Below are 18,789 nucleotides of genomic sequence, written 5' to 3'. Positions count from 1 at the left end.
CCCTATGGAGCTGCCAGCCAATCACAGAATCGCAGAGTGCACAAGAGGCCCTTCAGCCCATCGAGTCTGCACCGACACATGAGAACCACCTGACCTACCTACCTAATTCCATTTACCAGCACTTGGCCCATAGCCTTGAATGTTATGACATGCCAAGTGCTCATCCACGTACTTTTTAAAGGATGTGAGGCAACCTGCCTCCATCACCCTCCCAGGCAGCGCATTCCTGACCGTCATCATCCTCTGGGTAAAAATGTTTTTCCTCTCATCCCCCCTAAACCTCCTGCCCCTCACCTTGAACTTATGTCCCCTTGTGACTGGCCCTTCAACTAAGGGGAACAGCTGCGCCCTATCCACCCTGTCCATGCCCCTCATAACCTTGTACACCTCAATCAGGTCGCCCCTCAGTCTTCTCTACTCCAACGAAAACAACCCAAATCTATCCAACTTCTCCATAACTTAAATATTTCATCCCAGGCAACATCCTGGTGAATCTCCTCTGCACCCCCTCCAGTGCAATCACATCCTTCCTATAATGTGGTGACCAGAACAACACACAGTACTCCAGCTGTGGCCTCACCAAGGTTCTATACAACTCCAACATGACCTCCCTACTTTTATAATCGATGCCTCGATTGATAAAGGCAAGTGTCCCATATGCCTTTTTCACCACCCCACTAACATGCCTCTCCACCTTCAGAGATCTATGGACACACCGCCAAGGTCCCTTTGTTCCTCAGAACTTCCTAGTGTCATGCCGTTCATTGAATACTTCCTTGTTGAGTTGGCTGGCACCTCTAGCAGTCCTGGCAGTGCCAAGAGCGCATTAGTGGGCACTGCCAGGACTGCAGCCAAGAAGAAGAAGAAGGCCCAATGGATCCTGGAGACAGGTAAGTCCGAGGTCCTGAGTAGGGGGGTTTTGGGCAGGTTAGGGAGGGGCGGTGGAGGTGATGTGTTTAATGCAGTAGGGGGTAGGAAGAAAGGGGCCGCCCCCTCATCTGCAAAGAGCAGCCCCCCTTCCTTCCCTTCTAAAAATTAAAAGATATAGGGCTGCCCACTCCCACCCGACTGCCCATGCCAACTGTTTTATAGCATGGGCAGCATATTATTGGAGTCAATTGGCTTGTTAAAAAGCCCAACTGACCCTTGATTATCTTTTTAAAAATGGCAGGCGGGCTGCAATTTTGGCATATTATGGGGGTGAGCTCAGCGGTGGGTGGGAAGGTGGAGGGGTGGGCACCCGCTCTATTTTTCACGCCCCCCCAACCGAAAACATATCCAACGAAGGCATGTAAAATGCAGCCCTATGATTCATGATGCTGTTAAAAATTCATTCACACCGAGATGTACCAGCCCTAACTTTTTCAGCCATATCTAGTGGGTAAGTACCACAACCTCATGCCCTTACATGGAATTCAATGCCATGTATTTCAGTGTGGTGTTGTTATAGGGTAATTCAGGGTAATCCAGACTACAGCTTCCAGGTTTCCACATTTAATGATGAGTGTGTATATTTTGGAAATTGCTGTCTGATTTACTCCATAGTAAGTGAACGCTGTTAGCCTCCCCAGAACGAAAAGCTGTTCGGACCAGTATTCTTATTTCCCAGTTTTTACTGTTTTTTCCCTCCTGGGTCACCATTATTGTCAATGAAAAACCCAGGCCATATGTTCAAACAATTGTGAGTAACATCAAACTGTCACTATAAATATGTAAGCAGTCAGGTATAATGCTTACTGTAGTTTTCTGGAGCTGGATTAAGCATTTTTTGGATGAACTTGAAATTCCAGATATGAGTTTATAGAAAAGTAAATATTGCAACCTAATCAAAGGTAAAATGATATCAGAATGAAACTGAAATAGCCTCATGAACACCAGGATTAGATTACAGTTTTCAGTTTACTTCCTGTGATTAAATTTTTGAAGTTAACTTCCCCACACCCCACCCCCCCTCCCCCACCAAATATTTTTGAACATGATCACTTTTCTTTTTGTCATTTCAGAAGCTCCATTTTAGAGCTATATGGTGTTAGCAGGAAGTTACCTCCCTGTAGGGATACATTCACTGTACATTTATCAGAAAATTATTTGCAGTATGCATGGTTATGCAATGTACCTTACACAATATACAAAGGCCGAGATTCTAACAGGCCATCAGGCTGTAGTTGGTTGGAGAACCAACGGGGAACCATCAGTTCCGTGGGGAAGCCCAACATAATCAAATGCCTTTCAGGCACTTAAGTGTTACTGTTGGGCCTTACCTGTGATTGAGCTCCCTGGTGGCAGAAATCCCTCCCACTGAGAGCTGCCAGCTAATCAGAGGCTGGCAGCTCCTCATACTGCCAATGCCAGAGGGGGCAGTGGTTGCTGGCGGCAATGCACTCACCAGTGGCCCAGGATCATTGTGAGAGTCCAGGCCGCAGGTGAATGAGGGTGGGATGGGGATCACGGGGTTGGTGATGAGGGAGAGAGGGGGCTGGGGGCATGGACAGGGGTGTGGCTTTCAGAGGCCATACACCTGCCAGATGCCAGGTCCCTTGATCAGGCACAGAATGCCTGATAATGAGGACCCCCCTCCTCCAGTAGGCCACTGGCAAACCCAACAGGATTTGCTGGGCGTCCTTCCTAGGGTGTGGAAAAATCGCCATTTAACCCCTGAGCCACCACCGAATTCCGGTGAGCTCAGGGATAATGGGTGTCAATTGGTTTATTAATGGGCCTAATTGACATCCTGTTGCCAGCAACTGGGAATCCCACGTCGCCCCTTCCACCCTCCGACTTAATCGAGGGAGGTTTTGCTACTGCCGGGAGACGATGTGGGGCCTTTCCCATGACTAAGCAGGCCCGGCTGACATGTTTCCCACTGCAAGAAGCTGCATAAAATCCAGTCCAATATAACAAATTTACTTATGAAAGATTAAGTGTGTTCTGGGTGTTTGCATAATTAATTCTGAAGCAATCCTACTACCTGATGCACTGGAATTTCATTTCTGTTAAATAATGGATAATATGTCGGTTGTTGCTTAATTACCACAGATCCTGATGTTCAATGACCTTACTGTATAATTACCTAAGCATTGCTTAGGAACCCTTTGTTGCATATTTATGCTTGTGAATTACTTTTCCAGGGACAGGTATGCACCAATTTTCTCTTTAAGTGGAGTGGAAAAACATGAATCATTTGAACTTTACTTTTATTACAGGGCTATAATGGAACATAAGGAACTGTTAAAGGTGCCATGGGACTGGCAGATAGGTGAGAAATTTTTTTTCATATGCTATTATCCAGGAGTAGTAATTCATTTGGTTTTCGCTAGGGTTTCAAATCTTGAAGATTGAATAACATTAAGGGTTTCAGGGTTGTAGGATGTGATTAGGATTGCACCATTCCTGTCCTTCCACTTTCCCCTTCCATTCCTTGCAAACCGATAATTAATGTACATGTTTGATGAGCTGGCACACATACTATCCTTTCCACTAGGGCTTACTGCAGTCCACTCAAACCTACATGTTGAACATGACTCTGTAAAAACCTCAGTATCTGAGCTGGTGGCTGCGAGTGTCAGATCAAGTGACAATGCTTCTTCAGCTGTGAAGTGGTATTGCTCTGTCTTCTACCTGAGGCTGTTGTGGCTCGGCAGGTAATGGCTTTTGGGTATCTGAAAGCAAAAAAAAAATCAGAAGGAGAGGATTGGGGTGATGAAAGGGAGGCGGGATAGAAAGCAAGAGGTCCATGATCACATCACTGCAGCTTGTTCTTCATGCCAGATAGCAGAATGAGGGTGGGGTGGGAGTTGAGAAGGAGCATAAGACAGTGACATGCTGTCACCCTGAATGTTCTCAGTGATACTGATTGCAGCTGCCTCTGCCATAGCTGTATCTATGATACCGAGAATCATCTACTCCGTAGAGCTCAGGAGATGCAGGTGTTCTTCTCCCCCACCACTTCTGTTGTGCTTTTTTTCTTTATTCTTTCCTGGGATGTGTGGACATCACTGACAAAGTCAGCATTTCTTGCCCATCCCTAATTGCCCCTGAACTAAGTAGCTTGCTAGGCCATTTCAGAGGGCAGTTAAGAGTCAGCCACATTGCTGTGGGCTTGGAGTCACATGTAGGCCAGACCAGGTAAGGACAGCAGATTTCCTTCCCTAAAAGACATTGGTGAATCGGAGGGGTTAGTTTCAAGGCACCATTACTGAGACTAGTTTTATATTCCAGATTTTTTATTAATTAATTGAATTTAAATTCCACCAGCTGCCATAGGATTTGATTCCATGTCCCCTAAAGCATTAGTCTGGGCCTCTGGAATACTAGTCCAGTGACATCATCACTACTCCACCATCTCACCTACATAGCATTGCAAAAAGCATTAACTAAAAAAATGGCACAGGACATGCACGCCCTCTGTAAGAATTTTAATATACGTACTGTTCGATATTGATTGCAGAGAATTACAGTGAAACAGATCACTTAGCCCAAGCTGTTTATCCTCCACCCAAGCTGAAGTCCTCATAGCCTAAGCCCATCCTGTATTTACATATTTTTCTCCTCCTTTCCCCCATTCACCTATCCATCTATCAAACATTTTCTTAAATATTAACAAAGTCCCTACTTCAATCATTCACTTCAGTAGCGCATTCCATAGTCATACTAACCTCCGTAAAGGTCTTCTTGCTCTCTGTTCTAAATTTCTTAGATATAATCTCATATCTATCTACTTATTCTAGACTCTTTAATCACTAGAAACAGTCTAATTCTCTTTTTATATAACTCGATTAATTATCCAATAATCTCCTTTGTTCTAATGAAAACAGCCCCTACTTTTGAAGTAAGTTTTCATATTTGTATTACCACATTCCCAGGTAACATTCCAGTGAAAATGGTCTGTACCGTCTCTATTCCCTTGATGTTTTTCCTATAGTATGGATCCCAAAACTGCACACAGTCTAGCTTTACTCCTGTTTTTTATTGGTGAAGCACAACCAGAGAGTGGGCTACTTACACATAAGGAAGATCTTGTCCAATGTTTGTACCCATCTTGAGTCATACAAACAATAGCCCAGATCTTCCAGTTTCCAGATCATCGCAGACTGGACGTGCAAGCCAATATGTGCGTCAGGACCCCGCGGAAGACCTGGACAATATTTAGCTTTGGGCTGATATGTAACAGCACAAGAGCATTACAAGTGCAATAACCATCTCCAACAAGAGAGAATCTAAGCATTGCCCCATGACATTCAGTGGCATTACCAACACTGAAACCCCCACAATCAACATCCTGAGTTTACCATTGACCAGAAACTGAACGGGACTAGCCATATAAATACTGTGGCTACAAGAGCAGGTAAGAGGCTGGAAATTCTGCAGAGAGTAACTCACCCTCTGACTCCCCAAAGCCTGTCTACTATCTACAAGGCACAAGTCAGGAGAGGGGTGGAATACTCTCCACTTGCTTGGATGAGTGCAGCTCCAACAAAAAGCTCAACGACATCCAGGACAAAGCAACCTACTTTTTCGGCACCCCATCGACACCATAATAAACATTCACTCCCTCCACCACTGACGCACATTGGCAGCAGTGTGTACCATCTACAAGATGCACTGCACCAACTCACCAAGGCTCCTTCTACAGCACCTTCCAAACCCGTGACCTCTACCACCTAGATGGACCAGGGCAGCAGACACATGGGAACAGCACCACCTGGAAATTCCCCTCCAAGTCACTCACCAGCCTGACTTGGATCTATATCACTGTTCCTTCACTGTTGCTGGGTCAAACTTCTGGGGCAGGATTTTACATCCTGCAGGCAGGCATGCACCCAACCCGATTGGACGTAAAATAGCGCGCGATGATGACAGGCATGCTTCCCGACATCATTGCGCTCTCGCGCAATATTTCGACCAGCCGATGCGCACAAGAGTCGGCAGCGCGCCCGCCGAAATTAAGAGGCCTTTTAAGGTCATTAATCAATTAATTAAAAGCTATTTTTTGCTGCCTGTCCAACTTTACGGTTGGCGGGCAGGCCAATAGGCCAGGCGGCCTTTGGACTTTTTAGGAAACCTCATCCACGGATGGGATGAGGTTTCCGATATTAATTTTTTAAAAAATGTTTTGACAGCATTTTTACTATGTCCTTGTTCATGTGAGTGAGTCCTATGTGGGGACATGTTTTTTCACATTCTCAAAATCTTTATTCTTGATTTTACAATTCTTCAGCTCCCTGAGGCAGCTCCTGCCTTCAGGGAGCTTTCAGCGCGCACTACCCCACGCATGTGCAGACTTTGGTGCTCACCCTCCTCCCACCCCCACCCGGGCAGCGCTGAACTTCTCAGCGCACCTTTCACACTAGTTGGCCGTTAATTGGTCAGCCAGCGTGAAATGGGTGGCGGACCGTTTCCCGACATCTCTCGGGCCCGCCCGCCCCTCGACCAGAAAATCCTGCCCCTGGAACTCCCTCTTTACCAGCACTGTGGGTGTACCTACACCACATGGACTGCAGCAGTTCAAGAAGGCAACTCTTCTTCTCAAGGGTAACTAGGGATGGGGAATAAGTGCTGGCCTAGCCAGCGATGCCCGCATCCTATGAATGAATATAAAAATAAAATTACCCAAGAAATGTTAGACAGAAAAATCCTAGGCTAACTCCTGGATAACTGCAGAACTGACCAACCCCCCAATCACTCACACTGAGCCCCCGACTCTCCCTTAGATCCCTCAGGCTCCCAACTACCCCTTGAACCCGCGACTCCCCACATGACTCCCCTACCATCCCCCACCACCCGACAATCCCCCCAACTCGACCCCATCACCCTTCCCGACCAAGCTATTCCCCAACCACCTGACCACAACCCTGACCAGACCTGACCATCCCATCACCCGGTTAACCCACAACCCGACCTGACTAGCCCTTAACCTGACTACTCCTCATGACTCAACGCGATTACCCCTGACCTGCCTACCCATCTACCCACCTCACTCACCTGCCACCTCACCCACCTGCCACCTACCCATCTACTACCCCATCTAACTGTCACCCTACCTACTTACCACCTCACCCATCTACCACCCTACCTACCACCCTACCCACTTACCCACCTACCTGTTGTAAAGGTGACTGTTGCGCTGAATATCTGTGCAACAGGATCCTTTCAGGCAGAATATGGAGACCTCAGTGCCAATACACAGCTTACTGCACACCACTGTATTATTCTCATTGGACCGACTGAGTCATTTCGAAAGAGCTAGAAGCTTTGCAGCAATCGCAAGTTTCCTCAGGGTCCAGGGAATGATTGTCTGTACACACATCGCTATAAAGGCTCCAGTTAGTCAGCCCTCTATATTTATTAACAGGAAGGGATTTCACTCCTTGAATACCCAGTTGGTCTATGACTACAATCAACGGATTATGCAGGCATGCACAAGACTCCCTGGCAACAGCCATGACACACACACTCTGCATAATTCCCAGGTTCCAGACATGTTCAATAGACCTGATGCCCTGGATGGTTGGCTTCTAGGTGACAAGGATTGCCCTTTGAAGAGATGAATCATGACTCCAGTGAGGGCCCTGAGAACAAATGCAGAGAGGAACTACAATGACAGCCACGGAACTACTAGGGCCACAGTAAAGCAGACAGTTGGGCTATTGAAGGTGAGGTTCAGATGCTTTGACTGATCAGGAGGATCTTTGCAATTACTCCATCATGAGTGTCATTTATGCTGTGCACTCTATAACTTCGCCATTCAGAGAGAGGATGGTCCTTGAGGAAGAGGGGATGCCAGATAGCAGCCATTTATCTGAGGATGAGGGCGAAGACATGGTGAGTGAACACCCTGACGTAGAGGTGCAAGGTCTTGGACATGACCTCATGGATGGCCATGACACAAGGGATGCCTTGAGAAGGCAGAGGTTTGCATTCGAGGCATCATGGCCTCACCTCCAAAACTGGAAAGCTATGCATACCTCCCAAAAGGAGTTCACCAGCACATACAGATTGAATGAACATCTGCACGAGGGATTGTAAACATACGGTTTATTATCAAATTTACAATGATATATCTAATTAACATCCATGTGACCTTTGTGGTGACTATTGTGGAGTTTTCTTAAATCATTTCCTAGTTCTCCAGCGCAGTGCTTCCCCCATCACTTGCTGCTGCACTGGAAAGAGGCTGCTGATCTGCTACTTACCTTGCCCTGGATGAATTTGGCAGGTGTCCTCCGTGTGGCTGATGCCTTGAGGGCCCCGCCATGTTAGAAGACTCCTGCAGAGCGGCAGGAGGAGCTTCTGTCACTGTGGCAATGAACGAGGGCTGTGCCAATGGCAGAGGGGCACAGGAGAGGCTGCCCGCATCAGAAGTGCACTTGAGAGGTGCTTCCAGATGGCGGCAGTAGCTGCTCATCCTCCGTCACTGGGACTGATTGGTCTTCCCTGCCTTCCCGTGAGGTCCCAGAAGCTGGCTCAGTGCCCAGGCTCTCAGTCCCCTTGTCGCCCTGGCTCTGGGCCCCTGAGCTCAGGGCCAGGGCGATGGTGTGCAGTTCAGAGCACATTCCCACAACTGCGTCTACACTGCACTCGGTTTGCCTCTCCAAGACAGTCGCCAGTCTGTCCATGGAGGAAGTGGCATTCTGAAGAGTGGGTGATTGCAGTGCACATGGCCTGGATGGACACCTCTACAGTCCAGGCCAGAGCACGCAACCGCTCTGGTATATTCGCCATATCTCCATGCACATCACACTGGACATTCAGCATCTGCCGCCTCACAGACCCCAAGGGCTCATCATCCATCTCAGAATCAGTCTCTGGATCACCCAGGGCATTCCTCCAACTGCCTGAGGCCTGTTCCACCACACTCTCCAGCAGCTTCAAGTGCAAATGTGAAGTGCCCTCGCCAGCTTGTGCTTGCCCTCGACCCATCATGTTAATCTTTGCTTAAGTGCCAGTTTTTGCACTGGTGCTTGGTTCAGGGATAGGATGGGATGCTGCATCTTCTGAGGGTTCTTCTTCATCCTCAGAGGCAATAGTTGGACTGACAGGTCTACGAGGTTCCGCAGAAGAGATTTCACTTGTGCAGGAGACACAGAAAAAGGGCGTTAGTTGCTGTTTGAAAGCTTTCAACTGGTGTGCAAGGTCACCATGCTCAGCCCCATTAGCAGCATGTGTAATATGAGATATGACACATAGCAATCATTAAGTCACACTTGCAGCAACATCACCAGGTTTCCATTAGGAAGCTTTCCTGCCTTTGAGCTCAGAAACGACATATTTACCATTCATAAAAGCATGCCAAACATCAGTACCCCTCCCACTTGCCTTCACCCTCTGCAGCCCATTTTCAGCCCCTTGCATTCTCATTAGACCCATGCCTTCCTCCAATCTCACTTCTGCCAATGGATTGAGTAGATTCTATTGTGGTCAGCAGGAGAACCTCCTCCTCAGGCATAAGAACATAAGAAATAGGAACCGGAGTAGGCCATTCAGCCCTTCGAGCCTGCTTTGCCATTCAATAAGATCATGGCTGATCTTCTTGTGTTTCAATTTCCACATTCCCATCTAACCCCAATAACCTTTGGTTCCCTTGCCTAACAAGAATCTATCTGCCTCTGCCTTAAAAATATTCAATGACCCCATCTCCCACCACCTTCTCAGGCAGACTGTCCCAAAGTTGCAAAACCCTCTGAGAGAAAGAAATTCTCTTCATCTCTGTCCAAAAAGGGTGACCCCTAAATTCAAAACAGTGCCCCCTCGTTCTGGACTCACCCACAGGAGAAAACATCCTTTCGATGTCTACCTTGTCAAGACCGTTCAGGATCTTGTATAATTCAATCAAGTCACCCCTCACTCTTCTAAACTCCAGTGGAAACAAGCCCAGCCTGTCCAACCTTTCCTCATAAGACAACCCGCTCATTCCAGGTATCAATCTAGTTAACCCCCTCTGAACCGCCTCCAATACATTTACATCCTTCCTTAAATAAGGAGACCAAAACTACACAGAGTATCTGAGGTACGGTCTCACCAATGCCCTGTATGACTGAAGCACAGGACAGAATTCTCCCTTCGGCAAGCAGGGGCTTGGCCCGCTTGCTGATGTGTAAAATGATGCGCAGTGACATTGGGTGGGCGTCTCGACATCACTGCGTGTCATTTAGATTGTCAGTTCGGTGGGAGCACAGCTGACGCGGCTGCGCACCTGCCGAACTGTCAAAGGCCTATTAAGGCCATTATTAAACTAATTAAAGTTGTTAAGAATGCTGCCCTTCCAACCTTAAGGTTGGCGGGCAGGCGAAGAGCACAGGCGGCCTTCAGAAAAAACATGAAACCTCATCCACGGGCGGGATGAGGTTTCATGAGGGATTTAAAATTTGTGTTACGTTTTTAATACAAGTAATTTTAATAAAAGTCACATGAGGAGACATGTCAATAAAATTTTTCTCATCGTTTATTATCTTTTTAAAAGTAACACTGATCTCCCTGAGGCAGCACTTTGCCTCAGGGAGATCTGTGCGCTCTTTCGTGCGCATGCGCGAAAGAGTGCACTCCCAGCTCAGGGAATCCCCTCCACCCACACAGGGAGCACATAGCGCTTCCTGGCGCACATCACGTCAATTAAGGCCTACCCACGTAAAATGGCGGCACGCCCCCAATTGGGGACGCTGATCGGGAACCCGCTCGCTCACACCCACTCCCGCACAACCCCCCCAACAGGGGGAAAATGCTGCCCATAACATCCTTACTTTTATGTTTAATCCCTCTCGGAGTAAAGGATAGAATTCCATTTGTCTTCTTAATTACTTGCTCTACCTGCATACTAACTTTTTGTGACTCATGTACTAGAACACCTAGATCCCGCTACACCTCAGAATTATGCAGCCATTCACCATTTAAGTAATACTCTGCATTTTTGTTCTTCCTGCCAAAGTGAATAACTTCACATTTTCCCACATTAAACTCCATTTGCAAGATCTTTGCCCACTCACTCAACTTATCTATATCCTTCTGCAACCTCCTCATGTCCTCTTCACAACATACTTTCCTACCTATCTTTGTGTTATCTGCAGATTTAGCTACCATGTTTTCACTCCCTTATTTAAGTCATTGATGTCAGTCATAAAAAGTTAAGGCCCCTGTACAGACCCCTGTGGGACTCCACTCATCACATCCTGCCAATCAGAAAAAGACCCATTTATGCATACTCTCTGCTTTCTCCCAGCCAACCAATCTTCTATGCATTCTAATATGTTACCCCCTACACCATGTGTTTTTATTGTCCGTAATAATCTTTGATGTGGCACCTTATCAAATGCCTTCTGGAAATCCAAGTACATTACGTCTACAGGCTCCCCTTTATCTACTGCACATGTTACTCCTTCAAAAAACTCCAATAAATTGGTTAAACATGATTTTCCTTTCACAAAACCATGCTGACTCTTCCCAATTGCCTTGAGCTCTTCTAAGTGCTCAGCTATAACTTCCTTAATGATCGATTCTAATAACTTCCCCACAGCAGACGTCAAGCTAACTGGCCTATAGTTTCCTGTTTTCTTCCTCCCTCCCTTCTTGAACAGAGGGGTCATATTTGCTACTTTCCAATCTGATGGAACCTTTCCAGAATCTAGCAAATTTTGGAAAATTAGCACCAGCGCATCAACTACCTCATTAGACACCTCTTTTAAGATCCTAGGGCGTAGTCTGTCGGGACTCGGAGACTTGCCGGTCTGCAACTCCATCAATTTGCTCAGTACCGTTTCCCTAGTGATTTCAATTTCACCAAGTTCTTTTCTCCTGTTCACCTTCTGATTTGCAGCTATTACAGGATTGCCAGATCTGGCACTCCACCCCCAGTCCTGCTTCATTCCCTGGAATTGTGTGCCCGCTTTTCCTGAAAGAAGGTGTTACATTGCAATGACTATCACTTGTAGATTACTTGATGTCATCCCGCTTCCAAGGGGAGGGAGGAATGCATGATCAGCACAATGCTAGGCAACCAAGATGCTGTGCACCTTCCCCATGTGTAAGGCCTTCACCCACCCCCCCCAGAACCACGAATGACACCTCCGCAGAGACATAAGGGCCATGAACAGTGCCTTTGCTGCATTATACTGCCTTGGACCTCAGACATCCTCATAAGGCTGCAGCATTTTTGAGCCTTTCCTGTACTTTCCTGCAAAAAGAATACACATAGTGAGGAATTAACTTGGCCAATCTCAAGAGGTCATTCAACCTCTTCATGCATTGCGTCCAGGTGTGACACACTGCTGATCTCTGTAGCCACCTCCTCCCAGGCTGAATGTGTCACAGAGGGGGATCTCCTCTTCCCATCTGCTGACATTAGGGCCTCAAGTCTGATAGGCACAGCATGGAGGAGGGCCCATAGGGATTCATCATCGAAACACTGGACTGTTCTTGCTCTTCTTCCCTGCTTCTCACCTTGCTGCCTTGTCTTGGCCACCTTTGGAGGTAACCTGCTAGAATTAAACAGTTCCTCTTTCTTAAGATCTTGCAAGCATTTCTATGGTCAGATTGTATGCCATCTGTGCTCACTGGCAAGAAACAACTCAAACTCTACATATTTCAAGACAATTTACACTAGAATCACACCCACCTTGAGCAATCCCTGATACTATCTCCAACAAGTAAATACTGATTTTGGATTGAAGACTCACACATTTTCTGGATCACCTGACACTGACCCATGCCAAGTGGACCTTTAAACGAACGGCCGTGACCTCCTTTCTGGTCATGGCAGCTACTGTGGACATTGAACGTCCCACCTTCCAGCTGCGATTGGGCGGATTAGAAAAAGACATTCAGCCTTGTGGCCTTGAAACCCGCCCTCAGGCTCACAATGGAATTTTATATGACGTTCTTTGACGGCAGGGGTGGAAGTTGGAAAGTCAGGGTGTGAGTCCCACCTGCCCTGACGGAATGTATTATTCAGCCTGTGGTCTCTTTCTTCCTATCCAGCTCCATGATTAAGGCCTCCAGCACTGCATCCATGAACCTGGAATGCTCTCTCTATCCTGGTGTGCCACTTATTTTGTTTCAATTGCAATTGCAAAACCTGCAGTCAGCAGCATCAGATTCTTTTCTTTCAGTACAGCTTTTAACGAGGATAAGACTGCCTTTAAGAGCTGGAGGCTAGATGAAACATGTGCTGGCCCCACAAACTCTTAGGCCTTCCATTGAACACACAACCAGCCAGGAGCATGGATTCCACTTTGCTGAATGCTTCAATCAGGCAAATGAGGAGGCTGCAAGAAGGTGATGCCCACCTGTGTGAGACCGACAGTGCCTGGCCATGGCAAAAAATAGGTACAGGCAAATTTTTAAGGAAGTGTGATTTTTTTTGTTTACCTTAAAAGCAAAAACTTTGTATCTACATGTTTCCATAAAGTGACAAGTCTGTAGGGTGCAACGTGTGCTCATTGCCTCAAATTTCAAAATCACTAAAAACAACCAGTCCATAAATGGAAATGCAAACAGTGAGTACACTTCACTTGCTCTTAAAAAATTCATATTTTATAAAAAAAAGTCACATGAAATTTAATTTTTTCAGCGTCATGTTGGTTCATGCACCCAGTGACCTTTGTACATCGAAAGCAAAATTCATAACATGAAACAAGACAGGAAGTGAAGTATATAAGAGGCTTATGCGGTAACACACAGTACCATGGCCTGCCCGACCCAAATGCACGCAAAATTGTGCAAAATGATGTCAGGTGTGCATCTCAACATCATTGCACACGCGTGCAATTTTGAGGTTGGCAGTTACGCACAGGAGTCGGATCGGCACCCACCGACAATTGAAGGGCCAATTAAGGTCATTAAAAATCCTATTCACCATGATTTTATGTTGCCTGAGCGATTTTTGGCTTGTCGCACGGGCAAAATGGGTGGACGGAATTCACGTTTTTATCATTTCCTCATCCCCGGGCAGGATAAAAGGCCCCTGGAGCAGCAGCACTTACTTTCTCATTGCCAGTTCTTTGCTGTGTGAGTACAGAATTGTGCCAGAGCTTCTTGGCATCTTGTTTGATTGTCAAGCCTGCATTTCAGCATCTCAGGTCCTCATCTTCCCTGGAAGGTTCCTCTGTGTAATGCAGCACAGTGCCCCTTCGTTTTCAAGTCCTCTGCATCCCATCTAATGGTGATAGTGTATTCCGCTGGTTGAACCTCCTCTGAAGAGGAAGAGAGGGGCAGGAGGGAGAGCAGGCCAGGTGGCCGTGGGCAGCACCCCTGGGACAGACCTTTAAAAGGAGAGGCATGGGCTCAGTTGGTGCAGAGCCAGCAGGGAGACCAAGGCAGGAGGGCACACCGAAGATGCCACTACCCAACGTCTAGAGTGTTCAGGCAGCGCTCCAGCTACCTCCAGATGTCCGAGGCCCAGTGCCACAGGAGGTCTGCCTCCTCAGGGATACAGTGACACAATATGCCACATGATGGGTCCGGAAATTGCCTTCAACTGCATGGGCGGTCACCCCACGCAGGTGGCTTTGTAGGTCACAATGGCCCTCAACTTCTACGCCTCTGGTTATTTTCAGGGCTCAGTGGGGGATCTGTGCGGCATTCCTCAATCAGCTCCACACAGATGTGTCAAGTTTATGACCCTACCTTTAGACATGTCTGCACTTTCGTCCACTTCCGGACAGACGAGGTGAGCCAGGTGGAGCAAGCACAAGGCTTCACTGCGATGGCTGTGTTCCCCCATGTCCAACGTGTAATAGACTGCACTCACGTGGCCATCAAGGTGCCAGCAGGTGAGCCTAGAGCTTTCGTCAGCAGAAAGGGGTTCCACTCAATGAATGTTCAGATCATCTGTGATCACAGGACACAGATTCTCCAAGTTTGTGCCCATTACCCTGGGAGCTCACACAATGCTTACATCTTGTGGTACTCACAGGTACCAAGGCTGTTTGTGGCTCCTGCATGAGTGGGTGGATGGTTCCTGGATGACAAGGGCTTTCCCTTGAGGAGGTGGCGGATGACCCCACTCCGTCACCCAAGAACTGAGGCCGAGGAGAGATACAATAGGAGTCATGCCTCCACAAGGGCGATTATGGAGAGGACCATCGGGCTGCTGAAGATGCTCTCCAGGTGCCTGGACCGATCAGGGGGAGCATTACAGTATCCTCCAGAGCATGTCTCCCTAATAGTTATCGCATGCTGCGCCCTGCACAACCTGACTCTGGCAAGGGGAAACCCACTGGAGGCTGAGATAAAGGAAGACAGCTCCACAGGCCATGGAGGATGACTCAAGTGATGGCTCAGAGGAAGAGCCTGGGGAGGGGCAGGGTGAGGACCTCGAGGCAGAGGATAGGAACCCTCATGGAGGCAGGGACACCAGGGATGCTTTGATGCAGCGAATCTTCTGCTAGGCATCCAAGGCATCGATGCCTCATCAAACCATTGGACTGTCTCCTTTGCTAACAATAAATGAGAACCCAACCCAGTACACCAGCACCACACACCGTCATACTTTTACAAGCCTGTGCTGCATCTGGCACCTATTCATACCATCCATCCAACTCAGCGCATCTAAGTCAAATAAATATTTATGTTTCTTCACATGAACAAAGTGTCCATCCCTAACACCAGCATCAAAGTAAACAATGCAAAAAATGTCACCCGTGACACCCCGCTGCTGTGCTCAAGGTGCCTTCAACTTACGTCTGCGGGTGCTGCGTCTTGGTGCCTCCCCCTTGCTGACAGTGGTGTTGGAGGCAGCCTGCTGACTCTGCTGTCCTGGTGGCCCTGATGACCTTGACAGCCGCGTTCTGGCCGCTGGAGCCTGAGCAGGCTTTGTGTGGGAAGGTGCATCCAGCCCCATAGCTGGGCGCTCCTCAGTCATTGTGGCATCATCAGAGGGGTGAAGGAGCTGATGCCCTTGTCCAGAGCACCCTGAGAGAAGCCCATAGAGATAACAGGCAGCTCGTCCACCAGCGTGAGGTGCGTCTGTACCTTCCTGCTCACCACTGATGGATGGGGACCCAGCAGGGAGACTAGGTGTCTCATCCATCTCTCACGCTGGCAGTAACCTCCTGAGGTCACTCCCTGTGTGAGGACTTGCAGGTCTGCGTGCAACCCCAGGAACCCCTGAGCCTGCTCCTGAAGCTGTCCCTCCATGAGAGCCGACAATCTCTCAAAGGAGGAGGCTGTGCGTTCGGTGCTTTGGGCCATTGCAGAACTCATGCTCTGCATGGGCTACTCCATAACGGAGACCATAGCATGCAGACCCTCATGGATCTCTATCTGTTCTCCCCACGCATGCCGCTGGACATCCAGCATCTGCCACCTGATGGACTACTCCATAGGCTCGTCGCCTGCCTCGGATGCAGCATGGTCCTCTCCCCAGCTGTGCTCCCACTGTCGGCTCCTGCTTCTGTCAGCTCCTCCTGCGAGTGTGACGTGCCCTCACCGCTGGGCATTACCTGTGGAGCCAAATTCCCACCAATGTGCTGGTGCCTGGTTCAGAGGAACAGTGTGACGCTGGTACAGGTGTGATGTCTTCCTCAACGAGTTGCCCTTTTGCCAGCAGCTCCTGTGGATGGCACGTCTGCGGGAGGAAGGCAAAAGGGCAGTACATTCAATCATCATAGTCACTATGCATGCTAGGTAGGCTGAGGAGACAGTGGAGACCTGCTGCATGGTGCCACCTGCACTGGAGCTTCAGTGGGCACTCAGGCTGTGACAGCTCAGTTTCTGATGAGAGGAGCCTGTTATATGTCCAGTACCTACCACACATGCATCTGTCACCTGCACCTCATCCGAGGCCCCTGCCTCACCGCGACCAGAGGAGTAAGCTGGCTGGTGGCATTCAAGCTCCAGTGCAATGCTTTTGTGCTTCATGAGGATGCACAGGTTTTGCACTCCCCCATCCGTTCTGTGGCACTTTGTAGCATTATGACTGCTGTTCCCCTGACAGGGAAAAATAGACAGCCTCATTATTGCTCTGCCTCTCTGCCACCTGCCCTCTCACCTGGGCATTAGACGGGCTGTGTCACTGTGGCACATCTCACCTTGAAATGCACTGAGGCCAGCTGTGCTGACATCCCAGCCTTGGCAGGGCAGGCTTCAGTGCCAGTGACATACATACTCGCAGACCCCTGAACATTCCGAGCAATGGGCACCCGACTAAAGTTCTCCGCACGGGTCCATGCCATTTCTGTACTTAGCCTTGTTGACAGCAGCAGATCATTGAACCTTTTGCGGCACTGAAACCACGAGCGGCGCACCACGTCGTACCCACTGACCTTGCCGGTGACCTCTGTCCAGGCCTTCTTGGTCAGGCGGGGTGGCCTTCTCTTGCCTGGGCCTGTCACTGACCTCCTCGACAGAAGCCCAGGCACTCATCTGAGAAATGGGGGGCAGAGTGCCCATCCAACTTGCCCTCCCGCTTTCCATGAACACCAGGTGCTGAGGCCATGGCTGCACACCAGGACATTTGTTCTACTGCTTCCAAACAGCTCCCTCAGCCTCCCCCACAACTCCTGGCAGCCTTCAGGGAGCTGCCTCTTCCGTTTTTTGAGCACATCGTTGGGTCCGCATTGGACCTGGTGCCCGATGAATTCCCACCCCCACGCACGAAAAACACATCTTTAATTGGCCACCCAGCGTAAAATCACGTTCACAGTGCAAACTCGTCCGGGAGCAGGTTTTACATCTGCTTCCGGCTGCACCGACTTTGGTTGCATCCCGAGGGTAGAATTCAGGCCTGTGAGTTGAAATTTATGCTGGGGATTAGTTCCCCATTCCCCATTTAACAGCAATCAGGCTGTTAATTAACTTGAGGCAGGCATTCTGCTCCCAACAGAGAGGAATTCCCGCCTCCAAGGGTTGCTGGCCAATCAAATGATTGGCAGCTCTCTGGCCGCAGCAGTGCCACCAGGAGCATTGGACGCTGTTGGGAATGCAGTGAGTCCTGGAGGGAAACATGCTGTGGTGGAGCCTGAACAAAGCCCAGGTTCTCACTATGGCTAGGCTGGCAGGCCCCGGTGAAGAGGGGTTGGAGGACCAAGATGCGCAGGGCGGTGGATAGGGGGAACCCAGGGTGTAGAGTTACCTTGAGGTGTGCCTCCAATGAGCACAGGGGTGTCTAAAGAGGAGGAACATCCCCCCTTGACCAGCCACCAATCCACTAGCTTTCACCTGCCAGACTGAATGCTTGGTGTCGGCCTCCCCTGCCACCAGTAAAATCCCAGTGGCAGTAGGAGGAGGCCCTTAATTGGTTATTTAAAGGTTTCAATTAACCCATGGGCAAGCGGGCCACCCTACTCCTCACCCACCACTGGTAAAACTGCAGCGGGGGCAGGCAGGGATGTGTAGGTGCTGCAATGGCAGCGCTGGCATGGCACCCAATTTTACAGCGTGCACCCCCCTGCCCCCACCATACATCAGCTGCCATCCCACCTGCGGGATGCCATAAAATTCTGGCCTACGTTAATCCCCTGATAAGCCGCTTAGAACCCTTCCTGCACCAAAAAGTTCCACATTTGTAAACAGAAGGGATAACCTGATTATGAAGTGTGTAAGTGTTTATTTCATGGTGGTGTAACATCTAGCAAATGGAGCCTGCCCAAAAAAGGGCTGAGCAGTTGGGTTATAAAGGGTATAAAATAATATTGGTATTCAAAATTCACTGCAGTGTAACTGTTGGACAAAATGTGTTTTCCAAACTATTAGCATTTGGAAAATAGCGATTTTTTCTCGCTATCCACTATTTCTTGAAACTGATGCTTTGGTTGTTGTTAATTTAAGGGCTTAATTCCCATCTCAAACCTTCCATCCTTC

At 48.6% G+C, this 18,789-nt stretch overlaps 1 protein-coding gene across 2 annotated transcripts in view; it reads left to right on the top strand.

Moving 5' to 3' along the window:
* Positions 1-18,789, top strand: part of slc35f1 (solute carrier family 35 member F1) — a 435,718-nt gene that overhangs the window by 331,632 nt on the left and 85,297 nt on the right. For both annotated transcript variants that reach the window (XM_078542204.1, XM_078542205.1), the window contains one exon: positions 3,204-3,256. In XM_078542204.1, coding sequence (XP_078398330.1) covers positions 3,204-3,256 — 53 coding nt within the window. The remainder of the gene's footprint in view (positions 1-3,203; positions 3,257-18,789) is intronic.

Source organism: Cetorhinus maximus, chromosome 5 (assembly GCF_964194155.1).
Source record: "Cetorhinus maximus chromosome 5, sCetMax3.hap1.1, whole genome shotgun sequence".
NCBI lineage: Eukaryota > Metazoa > Chordata > Chondrichthyes > Lamniformes > Cetorhinidae > Cetorhinus > Cetorhinus maximus.
This window is presented reverse-complemented; position numbering and strand designations above follow the sequence as displayed.